This window comes from Lucilia cuprina, chromosome 3 (genome assembly GCF_022045245.1).
Source record: "Lucilia cuprina isolate Lc7/37 chromosome 3, ASM2204524v1, whole genome shotgun sequence".
Classification (NCBI taxonomy): Eukaryota; Metazoa; Arthropoda; class Insecta; order Diptera; family Calliphoridae; genus Lucilia; species Lucilia cuprina.
This window is the reverse complement of record NC_060951.1, coordinates 46,180,970-46,196,310: the sequence shown is the minus strand read 5'-3', so window position 1 is coordinate 46,196,310 and position 15,341 is coordinate 46,180,970. Positions and strand designations below refer to the sequence as shown.

The 15,341-nt window shown below is 25.5% G+C and overlaps 2 protein-coding genes across 7 annotated transcripts in view; one reads left to right on the top strand and one right to left on the bottom strand.

Annotated features, from left to right (window-relative positions):
- LOC111685044 (protein vreteno) overlaps positions 1-15,341 on the bottom strand; it is a 125,851-nt gene that overhangs the window by 75,712 nt on the left and 34,798 nt on the right. For all 3 annotated transcript variants that reach the window (XM_046946859.1, XM_046946860.1, XM_046946858.1), the window contains exon 8: positions 10,152-10,182. In XM_046946859.1, coding sequence (XP_046802815.1) covers positions 10,179-10,182 — 4 coding nt within the window. In that variant the 3' untranslated portion in view covers positions 10,152-10,178. The remainder of the gene's footprint in view (positions 1-10,151; positions 10,183-15,341) is intronic.
- The window catches only part of LOC111679282 (protein sprint), a 290,124-nt gene that overhangs the window by 253,305 nt on the left and 21,478 nt on the right, over positions 1-15,341 (top strand). The window lies entirely within an intron of this gene.

The following is a 15,341-nucleotide window of genomic DNA, read 5'->3' as shown; positions in this document are numbered from 1 at the left end:
CTAGACTATAGACTAGACTATAGACTAGACTATAGACTAGACTATAGAATAGACTATAGACTAGACTATAGAATAGACTATAGAATAGACTATAGACTAGACTATAGAATAGACTATAGAATAGACTATAGACTAGACTATAGACTAGACTAGGATGTAGTCTAGTATGTAAGCTAGTTTAAAGTCCAGACTTATAGTCCGGTCTTTTGCAGTATTTTGGCGAGCCTTTGGTAGAACTTTATGTTTAATTTTATAGCATACAAATCACTCCTTTGACATCCTTCCATTCCATAAAACACACCATTAAAAATATTGTTATTGTTGTGGTTGTCTCAGTTTATAAAATATTTTGTTAATGAAATATTTATCAACAACATTAAACTCTCAAACGCTTAAATCCCGCCTGCAAAATGCAACAACCCCATGCAGAAACATTGAGTTGAAACCTTTCAATCTATTTAATGGACACCGCACAAGAGCTGTCATAACATGCACTGATATTAGTTGAATTTATCAAAATTCCCAATCTTTTTCATCATTTTACCATTCCTGTCATAAACTTAATAATGTCACTTTAATATTTTTTTTTTTGTAGTATGGTGAATGTGTGCGTTTAAATTGAGTGTGTAAAAATTCTTTTTTATTTAGTCCGAGTACTTTAATATTTATTGACATAATAATCAGGTTATAAAAAAATATAACAAACTTTTGTCTGCTGTTTAAAAGTAATAATATTTTTTAACAGGTTAATAATATTTTATATCTCTTTTTGTTTATGGTTGTGTTACGGGCATTTTCTCTTTGGGAGTTGTTAAAAAAAGTGAAGAGTAAAGTTATTATTCATAAAATGTGATGCATATAATATGGCGTTTTTAAGTCTCAGATGGTCAATTGGTCCCAATTGTAGCAATTTGCAGAGTTAAAGAATTTTATGGTTGAGAATAAAAATGTTAGAAAAGGGAAAAAAGATGTGTATTTCTTGTCTTTACTTACATTGTAATTTACAAGAATATAATGAATATGTACAGATATATGATTTGGTTTCGGAATGTCCGTCTGTCTTTGTTTTATTTTAAGTTCACATTCTAACAGCCCTTGATATCTAACTCAATGTATAAATTATTATCGATTGTATTTGGTACGCAACAAATAGGTATATCAACTGAAAGGTATTACACAGACCTTTCGATTGCAACATATCAATTTGTTCTGAAAGCCTGATTAAGTCTTACTAATTCAAATATGAAATCATTCTAGAAAAATCTGTTAGAGATTGGTAAAATTAGTTTAAAATTTGTCTGAGATATGATCAGAAGATCAACGTCTATCACAAATTTTCTTTAGAAATCTTAGTTTACGTTTTATCATAAAACTTCTTCCCCATTAAAAACTATAATCAAATTGTTAATTTAAAGTTTTTTTTTCAAAAATAAAACTTTTCAAAACAACATTTTAACAAACAATGCTTAAAACGTCAATTTCCGTTAGAGCAAATTGGGTTGAGAAAAAATCAACCAACATCAAACAACCCACATTTCCGAAATAATTATAATCATCAACATCATTATGTCGTCAACGTAAGCATTATCGGAGCTTATAAACAAACTTTAAGCTAAAAAGCAAAAACTTTAAAGGAATAGAAAAAAAGCACAAATGCCTGCAGTTAAGTTTTTTCTATGTCTAACAGACAACAAATATTTAATAAGTTGCATATTGGTAAGTGCAGCCAACAAATGACTGACTGAATGAAAAATCTATAAAAACTTTTCGTACCAGGAATACATATTTTTGCAACATTTGCCTAGTCTCGTGTTGTGTTTTAGATGAATAACAAACAATATTCAATCTTAAAACATTAAACATGACAGCAGTTGCAGTTGTCAGTTATGATTATGGTTATGTTGGCGCTGTCGGTTTGTTGAGAAGGAAACTTTAAAAAAGGCGATTGAAGCTGCAGTTGCAGTAGTAGGTATCTATCGGCAACTGTTTGAAGCATCTCATTTTATGTTCAAATTATGAATTTTTTGTTGCCCACCTAGTTTTTCCCCCAAAGTGCCGCCGGCTATTTGACTAAACAGCTTCAATGTTGACGTTTTTTTTCTTCTTTTCACTTTGCTGGTTTCTGGGTTCCTGTTTGTGCAAAGTACTTGTGTGCATGTATTGTTAGATGTATAAAGAAAATGTTTTATATGTATATGTACAATGTATATACTTCATCAACAACTAGAATTCTATAGAAATTCATATTTAGTTGAGGACTTTGATGACTTTTTTCATAGTTGTTTCTTTTTTTCGATTAAGAAACATTTTCTTTTCGATGTTTTGTTGCTCTTTTTTGGTTGTAAAACTACCCAAACTTACTTGATGTGTTATAGGAAATAAAATCCAGTAGGAAATTGCGCTAAATAGTAAGATAGAAGTTGAATTTTTGACATTTCAGCATTTGGCAGATTTACAATTATTATCTAATAATAAGACAATATAGATTAGCTCTGCGACCTGTCTGAAATATCCTAAATAGACATATTAATAATCCTTTGGAATAAAGCCATTTTAAAGAATTACAATTAGAACCATTATCTAATCATTAGATTTGTTAATTATTCGTGTTTAAAATTATTCGCATAAAAACTCACAATATTTTTTTTATTATTTTTTAAATTTTTAAAATAATTCGATTATTCGAACGAATAACGAATAAAAGTTTTTAATCGAAAAAATTAATAAAATATAAATAAAACTTGGGTTAAAAGCGGGTTTGCGTACATCAATACGTCAGTAACCAGTTCAATCTCAACAATACATTAAGGGCGACTGTATTGTATTTGTCATTCCGTTAGTAACACATTGAAACAAATGGGGCCTTTTTGGATTCTAAAACTATCTAGCCGTCCGTCCTCCTGTCTGTCTATTTGTAACATGATAGGACGAACTAGAGAGTTGAAATTTTGAAAAAAATATTTTTTTGTTTGGTTTTAAAAATGGGCAATATTTGTCTACGATTTAACCTAGCTCCCATATACGGTTCCTTTCAGAAAATTACTATAACTCAGAAAATTACTATACTTATAGAAATTATTAAGGAATGAAAATGTTTTTGTAAAATAATCCTATATAAAGATCTCATCAGAGGAATGACATCCCCACCAATCATACATAGAGAAAAAGAAACATACGAAATTGACACCAAAGTGTTTACAATTTTTCAAAAACATCCTTAATATTGACAACAATCCGAAGTCAGTAGTGATCTTAACATGTTTATTAACATTTAGACAACGAATGTGTATAAAATTCAGATTTCGACAACAAATTGTTGCAATAACAACGGATGTTCATAAAAAATATAAACATTTTGGTGTCACTTTGGTACCAGGCGTATTTCCGTGTAACTAAATCTAGATCAGAAGACAGGGTAATTTATTTTTCACTTACATCCTTTTTCTCATTTTTTTTATTTTGAATAAAAAAGTTTCATGGATCCGCGCCTGATCAATAACATATCATTATTACTTTGTGATCATATTCACATTAGTTTAAATTTTGTGAAAAGCTTCACTTGGATATTGTGAAAATTTTGAGAGATCTCTTCTTAAGAACCTTATAGACCGATTGACACAAAACTCCATACCGCTATAATACGGAAACCATTTGTCAACAACCCATTTATTTATCGTAAAGAGCAAACTTTAAAGTTGTAAACCAATGCAATCTCAATAACTGATCGTATCAGATTTTCACTTTACTTATATAAAAAAATAACGAACAAAGCCGTGGCCCGAGCAGAATCAAAGTAATTAATTTTGGATTAGTTATGAATAGTCTAGGAATCTCTATGTCTTACTCAATATATATTCCAAAAAAAGCTACTAAAAGAAGATTCTCCTATTCACAAACAAGTTCTTTAAAAAAGGTCCCGATTCTATTGATTATAATAGTATTTTTCGTAAAGTAAAAAATATACAATTTAAAGCATAGATGTGTTCATGTATTTGCAAATATGTTGAAAAACTTCTTACTTGGATTTTAAAAAGTTCTCTTGGCTTAATTTCGGTTCATATCGAAACTCACTACTGATGTCTTCAAATTATAATACTTCCAATTGGCCTTTTTGAAGTTAAATATTCATTTTTCCATCGATGATTTTCCTTCTACTTTTGAATACCTTTTCCATAGTAGTTTTTCCCATTTCCTTAAACTATTTTCATTTATTTTATTTCAGTATCCAGCTACGAAACAACTAAAAGCACAAAAAATCCTTCTTTTTTCTTTTGTTTTGTGTTTTTTTATTTTTCTAAGGTAAAAATAACTATAAAAAAACTAAACATTTCTCTTAAAAAGTGGAACATCTAGTACGGGTCATTAGACTTTCAATGGAGTTTGTTTTTTTTGTATTTTTTAAATAACAAAATGTAAATATAGAAAACTCGAAAAAATACAAAACAAATATTTGTTTAGAGGTTTTGTGTTCTATTGTATGATGAGATTTTTAAAAAAATGTTCTAGAATCCACATAAGAAAACACTTGTAGGTGGTAGACGTTGTTATATGCCATCTTAAATGGTTTCCTATATCCGCTGGTTTAAAATACAATATAGTGGTTTTTTACTTAAAGCTTTTAAAATACTTAAATACAAGTATACTTTTAGGCTTCTAGGGAAAAAAATTGTTTAGATTACTTAAAGAAATTTGAATTGTTAAGAGTTTAAGAAAATTATTTCTAAAATTCTAGTAATACAAGACTACTAGTGTATCCACAAATCACTTATATACTTTTAGTTATTTAGTTTTATTTTATTTTAAAGCATACTTCAAGGCTGGCGAGCCATTAACTTTTTTAATTATTTCTTAGTTTTAACCCTAAACGTTCTTTAAATTTGTAAATGTTTAAATAAGCTTTTCTTGGTTTTAATTAACTTTAAGTCAAGGTAATTAACAAAATATGTAAGTTGTTGCATGTTCACTCATCAAGTTTGTTGAGTGAATCATTATACATATATGTTAATAAAAATAAATAAATGAAAAACCTTTTTCGAACCAATGTTTTAAGAGGGTATTAGTCTAATAGGCTTATCTACTTAAAAGCAGACATATTGCGGTACAATAACCAAAAAGACCAGAATAAAAATAAATGCAAACAATGGAAACAAAATTAATACCTGATATATAATGGAAAAAAAAACTGGGAATATTTTCTGAAGATTTAATAAAAAAAGTTGGAAAAACTCTTTATAATTACATAGTAATAATGAACATTTCAATGGGAGAAAAAAATATGAATTAATAATAAAAATTACCCTTTTGTATAGTAATTTCATTTAATTATTTGTATTAAACAACTTTTGATAGCAGACATAAAAGTTAAATAAAAATTTTCGACATCAACATTAAGACAGAAAAAACAATCTAAATCAAAATTTTAATTTTAATTCCTTTTTAAAAATAATATTTTATATTGTTATTTAGTTTTAATTAAAGTATTTAAACCTGCACTTAACTGCTCATTTAAGCTTTCAAATAAAATATTTAAATTTACCACAATATTTTTCTACACAACAAATTTATTTATAAAATAAATATTTATATCACTTAATTTAAAACTCCAATAAAATAACTTCAATTTTACAGCCTTTAGATATAATTAATATTCTACAATTGTTGTAAAAACATACAAAAAAATTCAATGTAAAATACCATTTCATCAATCCCAACAATCTAGACATTGAGTTTAAATATTTAAAATATTTATTTCGACAAGAAAAAAAAACGCATTGATTGTATTGATTACTTACATATATTTCACTCATATCATCATAGACAATCGAAAAGAGAAAATGTCTATAAAATTTGTGTGGTTGTGTGTAGAAGAGTTTTAAATGAAAATCCTTAAGGCTATAAATTTACACACAGACTTATTATAATTTCTATTTACACACATGCATACATGAATGTATGTACCATTTAGTATTGAGAGGATATGAAAAAGAACACAACCATAGATTTCCGCTTTAATAAATTTTACAATGTTGTACAATGTATGAGTTTATATGTAATGGAAATGTTAATATCCTGCAGTTTTAAAAGTATAAAATGCTACCTTGTATATAATGGCTTTAGAAATAGCGTAATAGATTGAAAACTTTCTAAAATCATCGTAATGATTTCTCAAATGAGCTAACATGTATTCTCTCTTTCACTCGTACCGCGTGAGTCGTTTGATAATACTTAATTCGTAAGAATTATTTCCTGTACATAAATGGCCAATTATGGATCGATTGGCCACACGATCGGTATAAATGATTTTCTGAAGCAGTTCATATATGAGAAGAGAATATGTTCAAATATGAACAAATCCGCAAGTAATTAACCATAAATTAAATTTTAAGAGTAATTTTTAAAAGAGATTATTTAATTATCTCTTATGAAAGAGGCATTTAAAGATCGATCCTTACAAAAGTCTGCAGTGTAAATATGTATTTTGTAATGATTAAGGTATTTGCAAGAGGGTGCATTTTTAACATGATTTTTTAAAGTTGTTCGTATATGAGTGGTAAGAACAATTATGACATCACTTTGATCTCAAGTTGTTCGTATATGAGTGATAATACAAATTATGGCATCACTTTTATTTCAAGCTTGTGAAAATTAAAGATCAGTTTAAATATGTATTTTGTAATTTTGTAATTTACTAAGTAAAATGAAGACGAGACTTTAGCCGTTTTCAAAAGTATTTGAATTTCACTGTAAATATAATATTTATAAAATTTTCTTAAGATACATATGAATTACCAAAGTTGTTCGTATATGAGTGATAAGATCAATTATGATTTAATTCGATCTCAAGATAATGAAACTTAAAGATCAGATTCAGAAGGGCATATATTTACTAAGTACAATGAAGAACTTAATTTAACCCTTTTCATTCATTTCACTTCATTTTAAATATGGTATTTTTGAAATGTTCTTAAGATATCGAGAACTCTACAGACGGACTAACCAAATTTAATCAATTTCGAAAAAGCTGATTTTAGTCAATTATCATTCACTAGTATTTTCATTAACGAATAGTAAAGCACAGGGTGTCAGTTGTAAAACTGTCAATATTCTGATAGAATCCAATTGGTTTTTAAGAACCTAGTACCCTAACCTACCGGAATTCTAATGGGTATTGGCGCCTGTAAATGTGATTGAATATATCTGTTGGACCATGTGTGCAAGAGAAAACGAGAATAGAGTTGAAGCGAGTGTGTGCTTGTAATGTAATAATGTCGAGTTGTATCTACTATTGGCATCTTGTATGCAGACAACGAACTATGACTGGAAGCATTAAACAAATATATAGACTCTATATAAATATAAAAAAAAAAACATTTTTATTCATCTCTATAGTTTTTGGCTTCCTGTAGTAAATTTAACCATTTGTGTTGTGATGGAATTTCTAAAGTGAGAGTATGTTGTTTAAGGTTTAATGTGGCATTTGTGTAAGTGTGGCAGCAATTGCATTCATGTAGAAATAATCGAATTGTGGTAAAAATGAGAATTAGGAAAATTTAATTTTGCAAGGGGAGTGAACTATTTCTGAAACTATTTCTTTCTAACTAACTCAATGAAAACTTTAAAATAGGCAAATATTTTAGGCAGATATAAATGCTAACGTTATCTAAATAAATGAATTTAATTTTTTTCAAACAACTTGTATAAAAATCTGCAGTAATTTCTTATTAAAGTTGAAAAGATTTAAAATTGAAGAAATATTACAAAATTAAAATTTAACTCTTTTTAAATTAGGAAAATCCAAAAAACCAAAATTGAAATATAAAATTAATTTAAAACTACCCTTTGGCTAAATAAAAAATAAACCACCAACTGTGATTGCTGTAATAAACTAAATGGAGTAAATTTTGTTTAGCAAATTTCTAGTATTAAGAAAAAATTTAACATACAAAACAGCAACGACAGTAACACAACAGTTTAGTTTTGTAAATCTGTAAATTTGTATTTTGAATTTATGCAAATTTTTTTTTTTAAATGCTTGTACGAGTTTTTAAACCCCAAAAAAAGACTTCAATTCAAAAAGAACATAGTTTGAATATATAGAGTTTACTACACAAGTACTTTCCATGCATGAATGAATAATTTTGACAACAATATTTGCATTTAACAGAAATGTCTAGAAAAAAAACATGTTTGTTAACTACTTTGTTTGTGTCTGCCTTCTCATTTACACAAATAAAATTTTAAAAAAATTGTAGCAAAAAAATGGAATTCAAATACTATTTAAAATTTTCCATATTCAGTTAACGTTTCCGTTATGTTGCATTATTTTTTTCCGCATTTTTTGTTGGAATTTTAAATGTTCTAAAAATGTGCAAATTATTTAAAATTCAAAACATGTTTTTTAAATGAAAAAGTGTTATTAAATCATGTTTTTATTACAAACATGAAATAAGATTTGTTTATCGAAAAAAAAATAAATTTAAATCCTTGAAAATATCTTTTTTTCTTGCCGTTTTGCTTGTTCTCTTAGAAAAAGTCCTTCATGTTAAAGGAAATCCTTTCTGTTTTTTTGCTTGTTTTGCAATATAACGGAAGTGTTTGTTAAATTATTACTTTCTAAGGCTATTTTCTTTTTTTTTCATTTTATAAATTTTTGCTTAAGTATTTGTGTGTGTGTGTGTCAGAGTCAAAGGGTAGCAAAATTATTCAATGACATCACTTTTGGCCACCAACCATTCAGAGTTGATTGTTTGTTGTGACACTTTTTGACATTTTGAAGTGTTTGGTCATAGAATAAGTGTCGTTAGAGCATTATAATTGGCAATGGTTTCATAAGATTATAAAAAGGAAATTGATTGATAGTTAATTAAGTATTTATGTATAAGTGTCGATGGATGGATGATTGACAAGAATAAGGAAAAAATTTATTCATCTTTATGATGAAGGTATGGGATATTTTGAAATAAATGGAAAATATTTTCAAGACGATTAAACGAAATCCATGGAATGAAGCCGGCTATCCAGGACGCTATTTGGTCGCGTGCCATAATATTCAGTGACATGGACGTTTTCAAAAGCGTCACAATGTCTATGAGCAAAATGACATTAAGTCCATGAATTTAAACGAGTTCATTCCTCAAAAAAAAAAAAACGCTTAATGAAGCGAAACCGTTATTTAAAATACCTGCCTGAAATCCAGGACACTATTGTAAAGGAATCCAAAATGCAACTTACAACAAATTTTTGATCAGTTCTTTTCAGAATAAGAGTTTCTTTTTCTTTGTTTTTAAAATGTCACAATGTCATTTCTACAAAATTTTCTATAAATAAAAAATTAGTTTAGATTTTCTCTTTTTCTGCTGAAAGGATTTTTAAAGTTGATGTAGACAGATGGACGGACGTAAGATTTTCGTCTACTTCAAAGTTATTTATGTAGAAATGAATTTTGTTATTAATGTTTATAAGTGAATTTTTGACCTTCAAGTCTTTTTCTAAAGGGCGGTTGGAATGGGTTAATTCAGGCCCGATCTTTATAAAATTTGACAGTTTCATTTAAACTTGTATAAAACTTAGTTATGACAATTTTTTTTACATTATAATACGTTAAATATAATTATGAGACCACGAGACTTATTCGATGGGTACGGTTGTGTGGGGGATAATGGACCGATTTCCATGATTTCCTTGGGCCAAAGTGGATTATGTGCTTTCAATGGACACAAAGACAGACGAACATAGCTAAATATACACAGAAAGTGATTCTGTGCCGTTTGGTTGTTCACGAGCACAAATGCAAGAGATCATTTTATAAAAAGAATTTTATACAAATATTTTATATAAAAAGAAAAAGAATAGAAATTTTAAAGAAAACTGAAATATAAAAAAATATTTATAAATTTTGTCTATGATTAATATTTTGATCAAAATCCGTCGTCAAAAATACATGGGAGCGTATACGTAATATTTATTATATTTAATTTGCGTTGAGTTACCTTGACTCAGAAAAAAAGCATACTTTTAGGGGTTATATTAAAACAACAAAAAAACAATTGAAGTTCACTCGAAAAAAATTTTAAATAAAGTCAATAAAATAATTTCTATTTAAATAATAAATAAACAAAATTCAAATAAATATAAAAGAAAAACAAACTTACCGCAATTGTTTGCTTTTCGAAAGATATTTACCTGCAAATAAATTTAATTAGAAAAATATAAATAATTTATATATAAAATGGTAAATATAATTTAAATTTCATTTTAATAAATTAAATACAATTCAAAATAAAGAAATTTATTTAAAAATTTAACAATCAAATAAAACCCCTTAACAATGTAACATTTTAAAATTTCCAATTAAAATAGACATTGTTTTGCAAATTGATTTCTAAAAATATACTTTCAATATTTATTTCATTGTATTCAAGTTTCTTATCGTTTTCTAAGCAACAGCCAACACATTTAACCCCCCCACCTAAGTTAAAGGCCAAACAAATTCGATCATTATTCATTGCAAAGAATTTTTGCACAATTGTTGAGCATAAATTAACAAAAAGTCACAAAACTTTAAAAGAACAATAAAGGGAACAATACCAAAATTCATTTAAGTTGTATTCGTATGTTCAAAAGTTTGTTTGAATATGAAATTTATGTATAAATGTAAATGTAGGGGTATGCACAGTTTTCTATAGGAACTACAAACTAAAATCTATTTTCCAAAAGTAGCTAAAATTTGGTAAATATTCTTAATATATGTTTTTAGTTTCTGAATAATAAGTTTTATTAAACTGTGATTAGCCTAAATGTTTGTAATCATGCATAAATTTTCATTTAAGCATATAACGAACAATTTGCAAGTATCTGCATGATGACTGTAAACAAAGCAACAACAAATTAAAAGTTCTTTTTTTTTTGTCATCTATATTTTAACAATCTACTCAATGCAGTAAAAGGACAAAAAAGTTTGTGAATATGAAAAACATTAGGGCAACACTAATAGTACAAAAATTTTAAAACATAATAACAAAGAAATATATTTAGAATATATTTCAAAATGTGTAGAAAAATGTACTTAAAAATTTGCAATATTGTCCAATGTTTTTATATTTGTGAACATTTTCTTTAATTTTCAAATGCCAACCTAATATTTGTTTCATATTCCTAGACTTTGAAGCAGTTGTGACTAACCGACAAAAAAAATGATAAACGAAACAAAAGGAACAAAAAAAAAGCAAACTGTTAAACTGGTAACAGGCAACTCAACCAAATGAGGGTCTTAAATTACTGTATTTTGTGTGAATACGGGCATAAAAAGAAACCAAACATACTGTATGAATATTATGGTCAACATTTGGTTAAACCATTTATAACAAATGATTGTTTGTTGTCTTTCACAAAAATGTCTTTAATATGCCAAAAACGTCAGACACAAACAGTAGTGAATAAAAAATTAGTTAAAATTTTGAAAACAAAGCTAAAATTTTGATCATTATACCCTACAACACTATGTTTATAACACCCAAAAATATTGGTCCTACACCCACCCTAAAGAATATCAATCAAGTCAGAATCACTTTCACTACTTCCAACAAAAACATTTTATAAAAAGGATTTTATACAAATATTTTCTATAAAAAAAAGAAAACTGATCTATAAAATATTTATATTTTGAAAAAAAAAAATCGTCACCAAAAATACATTGGAGCGTATACATAATATTTATTGTACTTAATTGCCCTTAATTACCTTATCTTAGAAAAAAGCATACTTTTAGGTGTTGTATTAAAACCACGACAAAACATATAAAGATCACTCGAAATAAGTAAATTTACACAAAAAAAAAACAAAATAAAGGTCCTACACCCACCTCATTTTCTAAATCGATATGGCTATGTTCGGTGCAATTTTCAAAGTAATCTTGGCAATTTTAGTTTAAATAGAAAATTTTTATTAAATTATCTTTTTATAGGAAATGTTTTCTGACACTTATTATAAAGAAAATATTTAAAAAAAAATCTCTTTTTGTAGAAAGTTTTCGTAAAATTTTTGTTTTCTTGAAAATTTTCTTTCTGTGGGAAATGTGCTCTTGTCTTTTATAGAAATTTTTTCTTTAAATTTTTAAATAGGATTTCTTTCAATTATTTTTTATAGAATTTTTTTTTTTGATATTTATTGTTAAAAGAAAATATTAATAAAAATATCTCTGTAGAAATTTTTTGTTAAATTTTCGTTTTATAGAAAATTTTGTGATAAAATTTTAATTTTATTAAAAATATCTACCTATGTAAAATTTTTGTTAAAATTCTCTTTTGTTCTTCTAAATGTTTATATAATTTTCTTTAAAATTTTCTTTTAATAGAAAAATTTTAAATTTTTAATAGAAGATTATTATTAAAATTTTCTTTTTAGAGAGTTTTAAAGAAAATATTTGAAAAAATCTCTTTTTATAGAAAATATTTGTTAAAGTTTTCTCTTTATAGAAAACTTTCCTTAAAATTTTCTTTTTATAAATTTTTTTCACAATTTATAGAAAATTTATGTTAAAATACTCTTTGTAAAGAAAAATTTCTTTAATATTTTTTTTATAAATTTCTATTAAAATTCTGTTTTTATAAAAATGTTTCGCTAAAATATTGTTTTAATAAAAAAGTTTCGTTAAAAAATATTTTTCATAGAAAATATTTCTTTAAATTGTATTTTTATAGAAAACTTTTGTTAAAACTCTCTTTTTATAGAAAATTTTTATTAAAATTGTCCTTTTATAGAAAAATTTATTCAAATTTTCTTTTTATAAAAAACTTTTTGTTAAAATTCAATTTCTATATTTTTTTTCATTAAAATTTTATTTTTATAAAAGATTTTTCGTTAAAATTTTATTTGTATAAAGAATTTTCATTAAAATTTGCTTTTATAAAAATATTCATTAATTTTTTTTTATTTTTTTAAAAAATTTTTGTTTAAATTCTTTTTTTATAAAAAATATTCTTTAAAACTTTCTTTTTATAAAAAAAATATTCGTTGAAATTTTCTTTTAAATAAACATTTTCGTAAAAATTTTCTTTTTGTAGAAGATTTCTGTTAAAAATTTTTTTTTTTTTTAGAAAATTTTCATATTTTTGTAGAAAAAAATTGTTTATTTTATAGAAAATTTTTCTTTTTAAAAACAATTTTCATTAAAATTTTCTTTTTAAAGAAAATTTTCATAAAAATTATATTTTTAAAGAAAATTTTCATAAAAATTGTATTTTTACAAAAAAATTTTCATTATATTCTTTTTGTAAAAAAATTTAAAATTTTCTTTTTGTATAAAATTTTTCAAATTTTCTTTTTGTAGAAAATTTTGAAATTTTCCTTTTGTAGAAAATGTTGAAATTTTCTTTATGTAGAAAATTTTTTAATTTTCAGTTCACAAAAAATTCTCTTTTTATAAAAAAATGTTCGTTAAATTTTTTATAAAAATATTCTCCTTATCTTCTTCTGTTTTCTTCTCCATCTCTGTTTATTGTTACAAATTGTATTGTTTATCATATTGTTGTATTGACAGTCAATGTTCGTTCACATCATACACTGTTGGCGTCACAAATTGGCAGTCATATGCAAACTGACATTATGTGCCACAATTGTGGTAGGGGAATATGGACACATACATATGTTCACATGTATGTGTGTGTGTCCATAAAGTCTGCAATATGTTGTGTAGTAGTAGTAGTTGTTGTTATAAAACTGTAGGTATTCATAATGTTCTTAAATTTGTATAGAGTTAAAGGTAGTGGAAGTTTAATTTCCGAAATTTATGCTAAAATGCCTTTGGAGGCGCATTAATCTGAAATTAATGGTTTGTTTATATTGTATACATCTGCAAATACAGTTAGTTAATTGTTGTTCAGAGGAGAGATATTGTCTAGTAGTAAATATTGAAATATCTATTGTTTACCATCATGATTATTATATTTACTGTTGCTGTTTAATATAACAATATAAAACAAATATTGTATAAACAAAGTCCATAAACAAAAACACTTATCTTCTATAACAAATAAAATTCTTTTAGCAAAATTCATATACATACGTACACACCAACATGTGTGTGTATATTTTGTTTTCTATTTAAATTGTTTATATTGTAATTAATTTAACGGATATTATGGGAGTCTTGATGATCATATTTTATAAATTTAATGAGTTTTGTTGTTGCTACTTACTATTGCTGCTGTCCAGTGATGTGTAATTTACCTCCGGTTTAACAGATTCAAAAACGGATATTGTTACCAACACTACCACATACGCTACCACACATACTTTAATATTAACATTAAATGTTGTTTACTTTGTTGTTGTCTAAAGTGTGTGTGTGTGTATATTTTTAATAGGTGGGCGTTATTTTGTGCGTATAAATATGCATGAGCTGGTCAAAGTCATTAATTTTTCAAAATAACTATAATAAAATTAAATTTATAGCTTATAAATTTAAACTCCATATTGTTAGTGTACAAACTAAGTTAAAGTACTATTTATGTTATTGATATTTTTAAAAATAATATTTCTCAAAATATTATCTTTATTGGACAGTTTTAGTATATTTGTTGCAACAAATTGTTTAAAAGGCCTATAGTTTTTTTTTCTCAAAACAAAATCTGAAAATATTTCAAAAGTAAAAGCTCTTACTCTACCTTAAACATTTTGTAGTTTTAAAAATGCATTTTACTTAAAGTTTTTCCAAAGACTCTTTTAATAACACTCTAGTCTAGTCTGTGTAGAAGCAAAATTCAATTTATAAAATATATATTTTTCCACAAGATTATGGCTTTTTATATTGATATTAAGTTTGTATATAAAAGAAAATTTGCCAAAGTCTTTTAAATGAACTACGTACGTTTGAAGTATACGTTTCTGCCTGAAGGCTTAGAAAGTTATGATAAAGTCATAAAATAAGATTTAAACTCAATTGTTAGTAGTTTTTCATAAACAAAATCCTATTATATTGCTACTATTACTAAAGGCTATTGAAATTAATATATATTACTCATACGTCTAGTAGTTTATACATGAAAATAATATTAGTATAAATCATACGTCTAGTATGACAAAAGTAAAGAAATTTATAAAAGATAAATTTTCGTTTTATTAAAAATATTATTTTTCTTAGAAAAGTTTCGCTAAAAAATCTTTATTTATAGAAACAAAATGTTCGTTTAAATCTTTTTTTATGTAAAATTTTCATTAAAATTATATTTCTAAAGAAAATTTTCGTAAATTTTTTGTTTTTATATAAAAATAAAGTTTTTTCGTTTATTTATAGAAATGTGCGCACATTTCTTTCTACGTTTAAAATAAATAACTATAGAAAA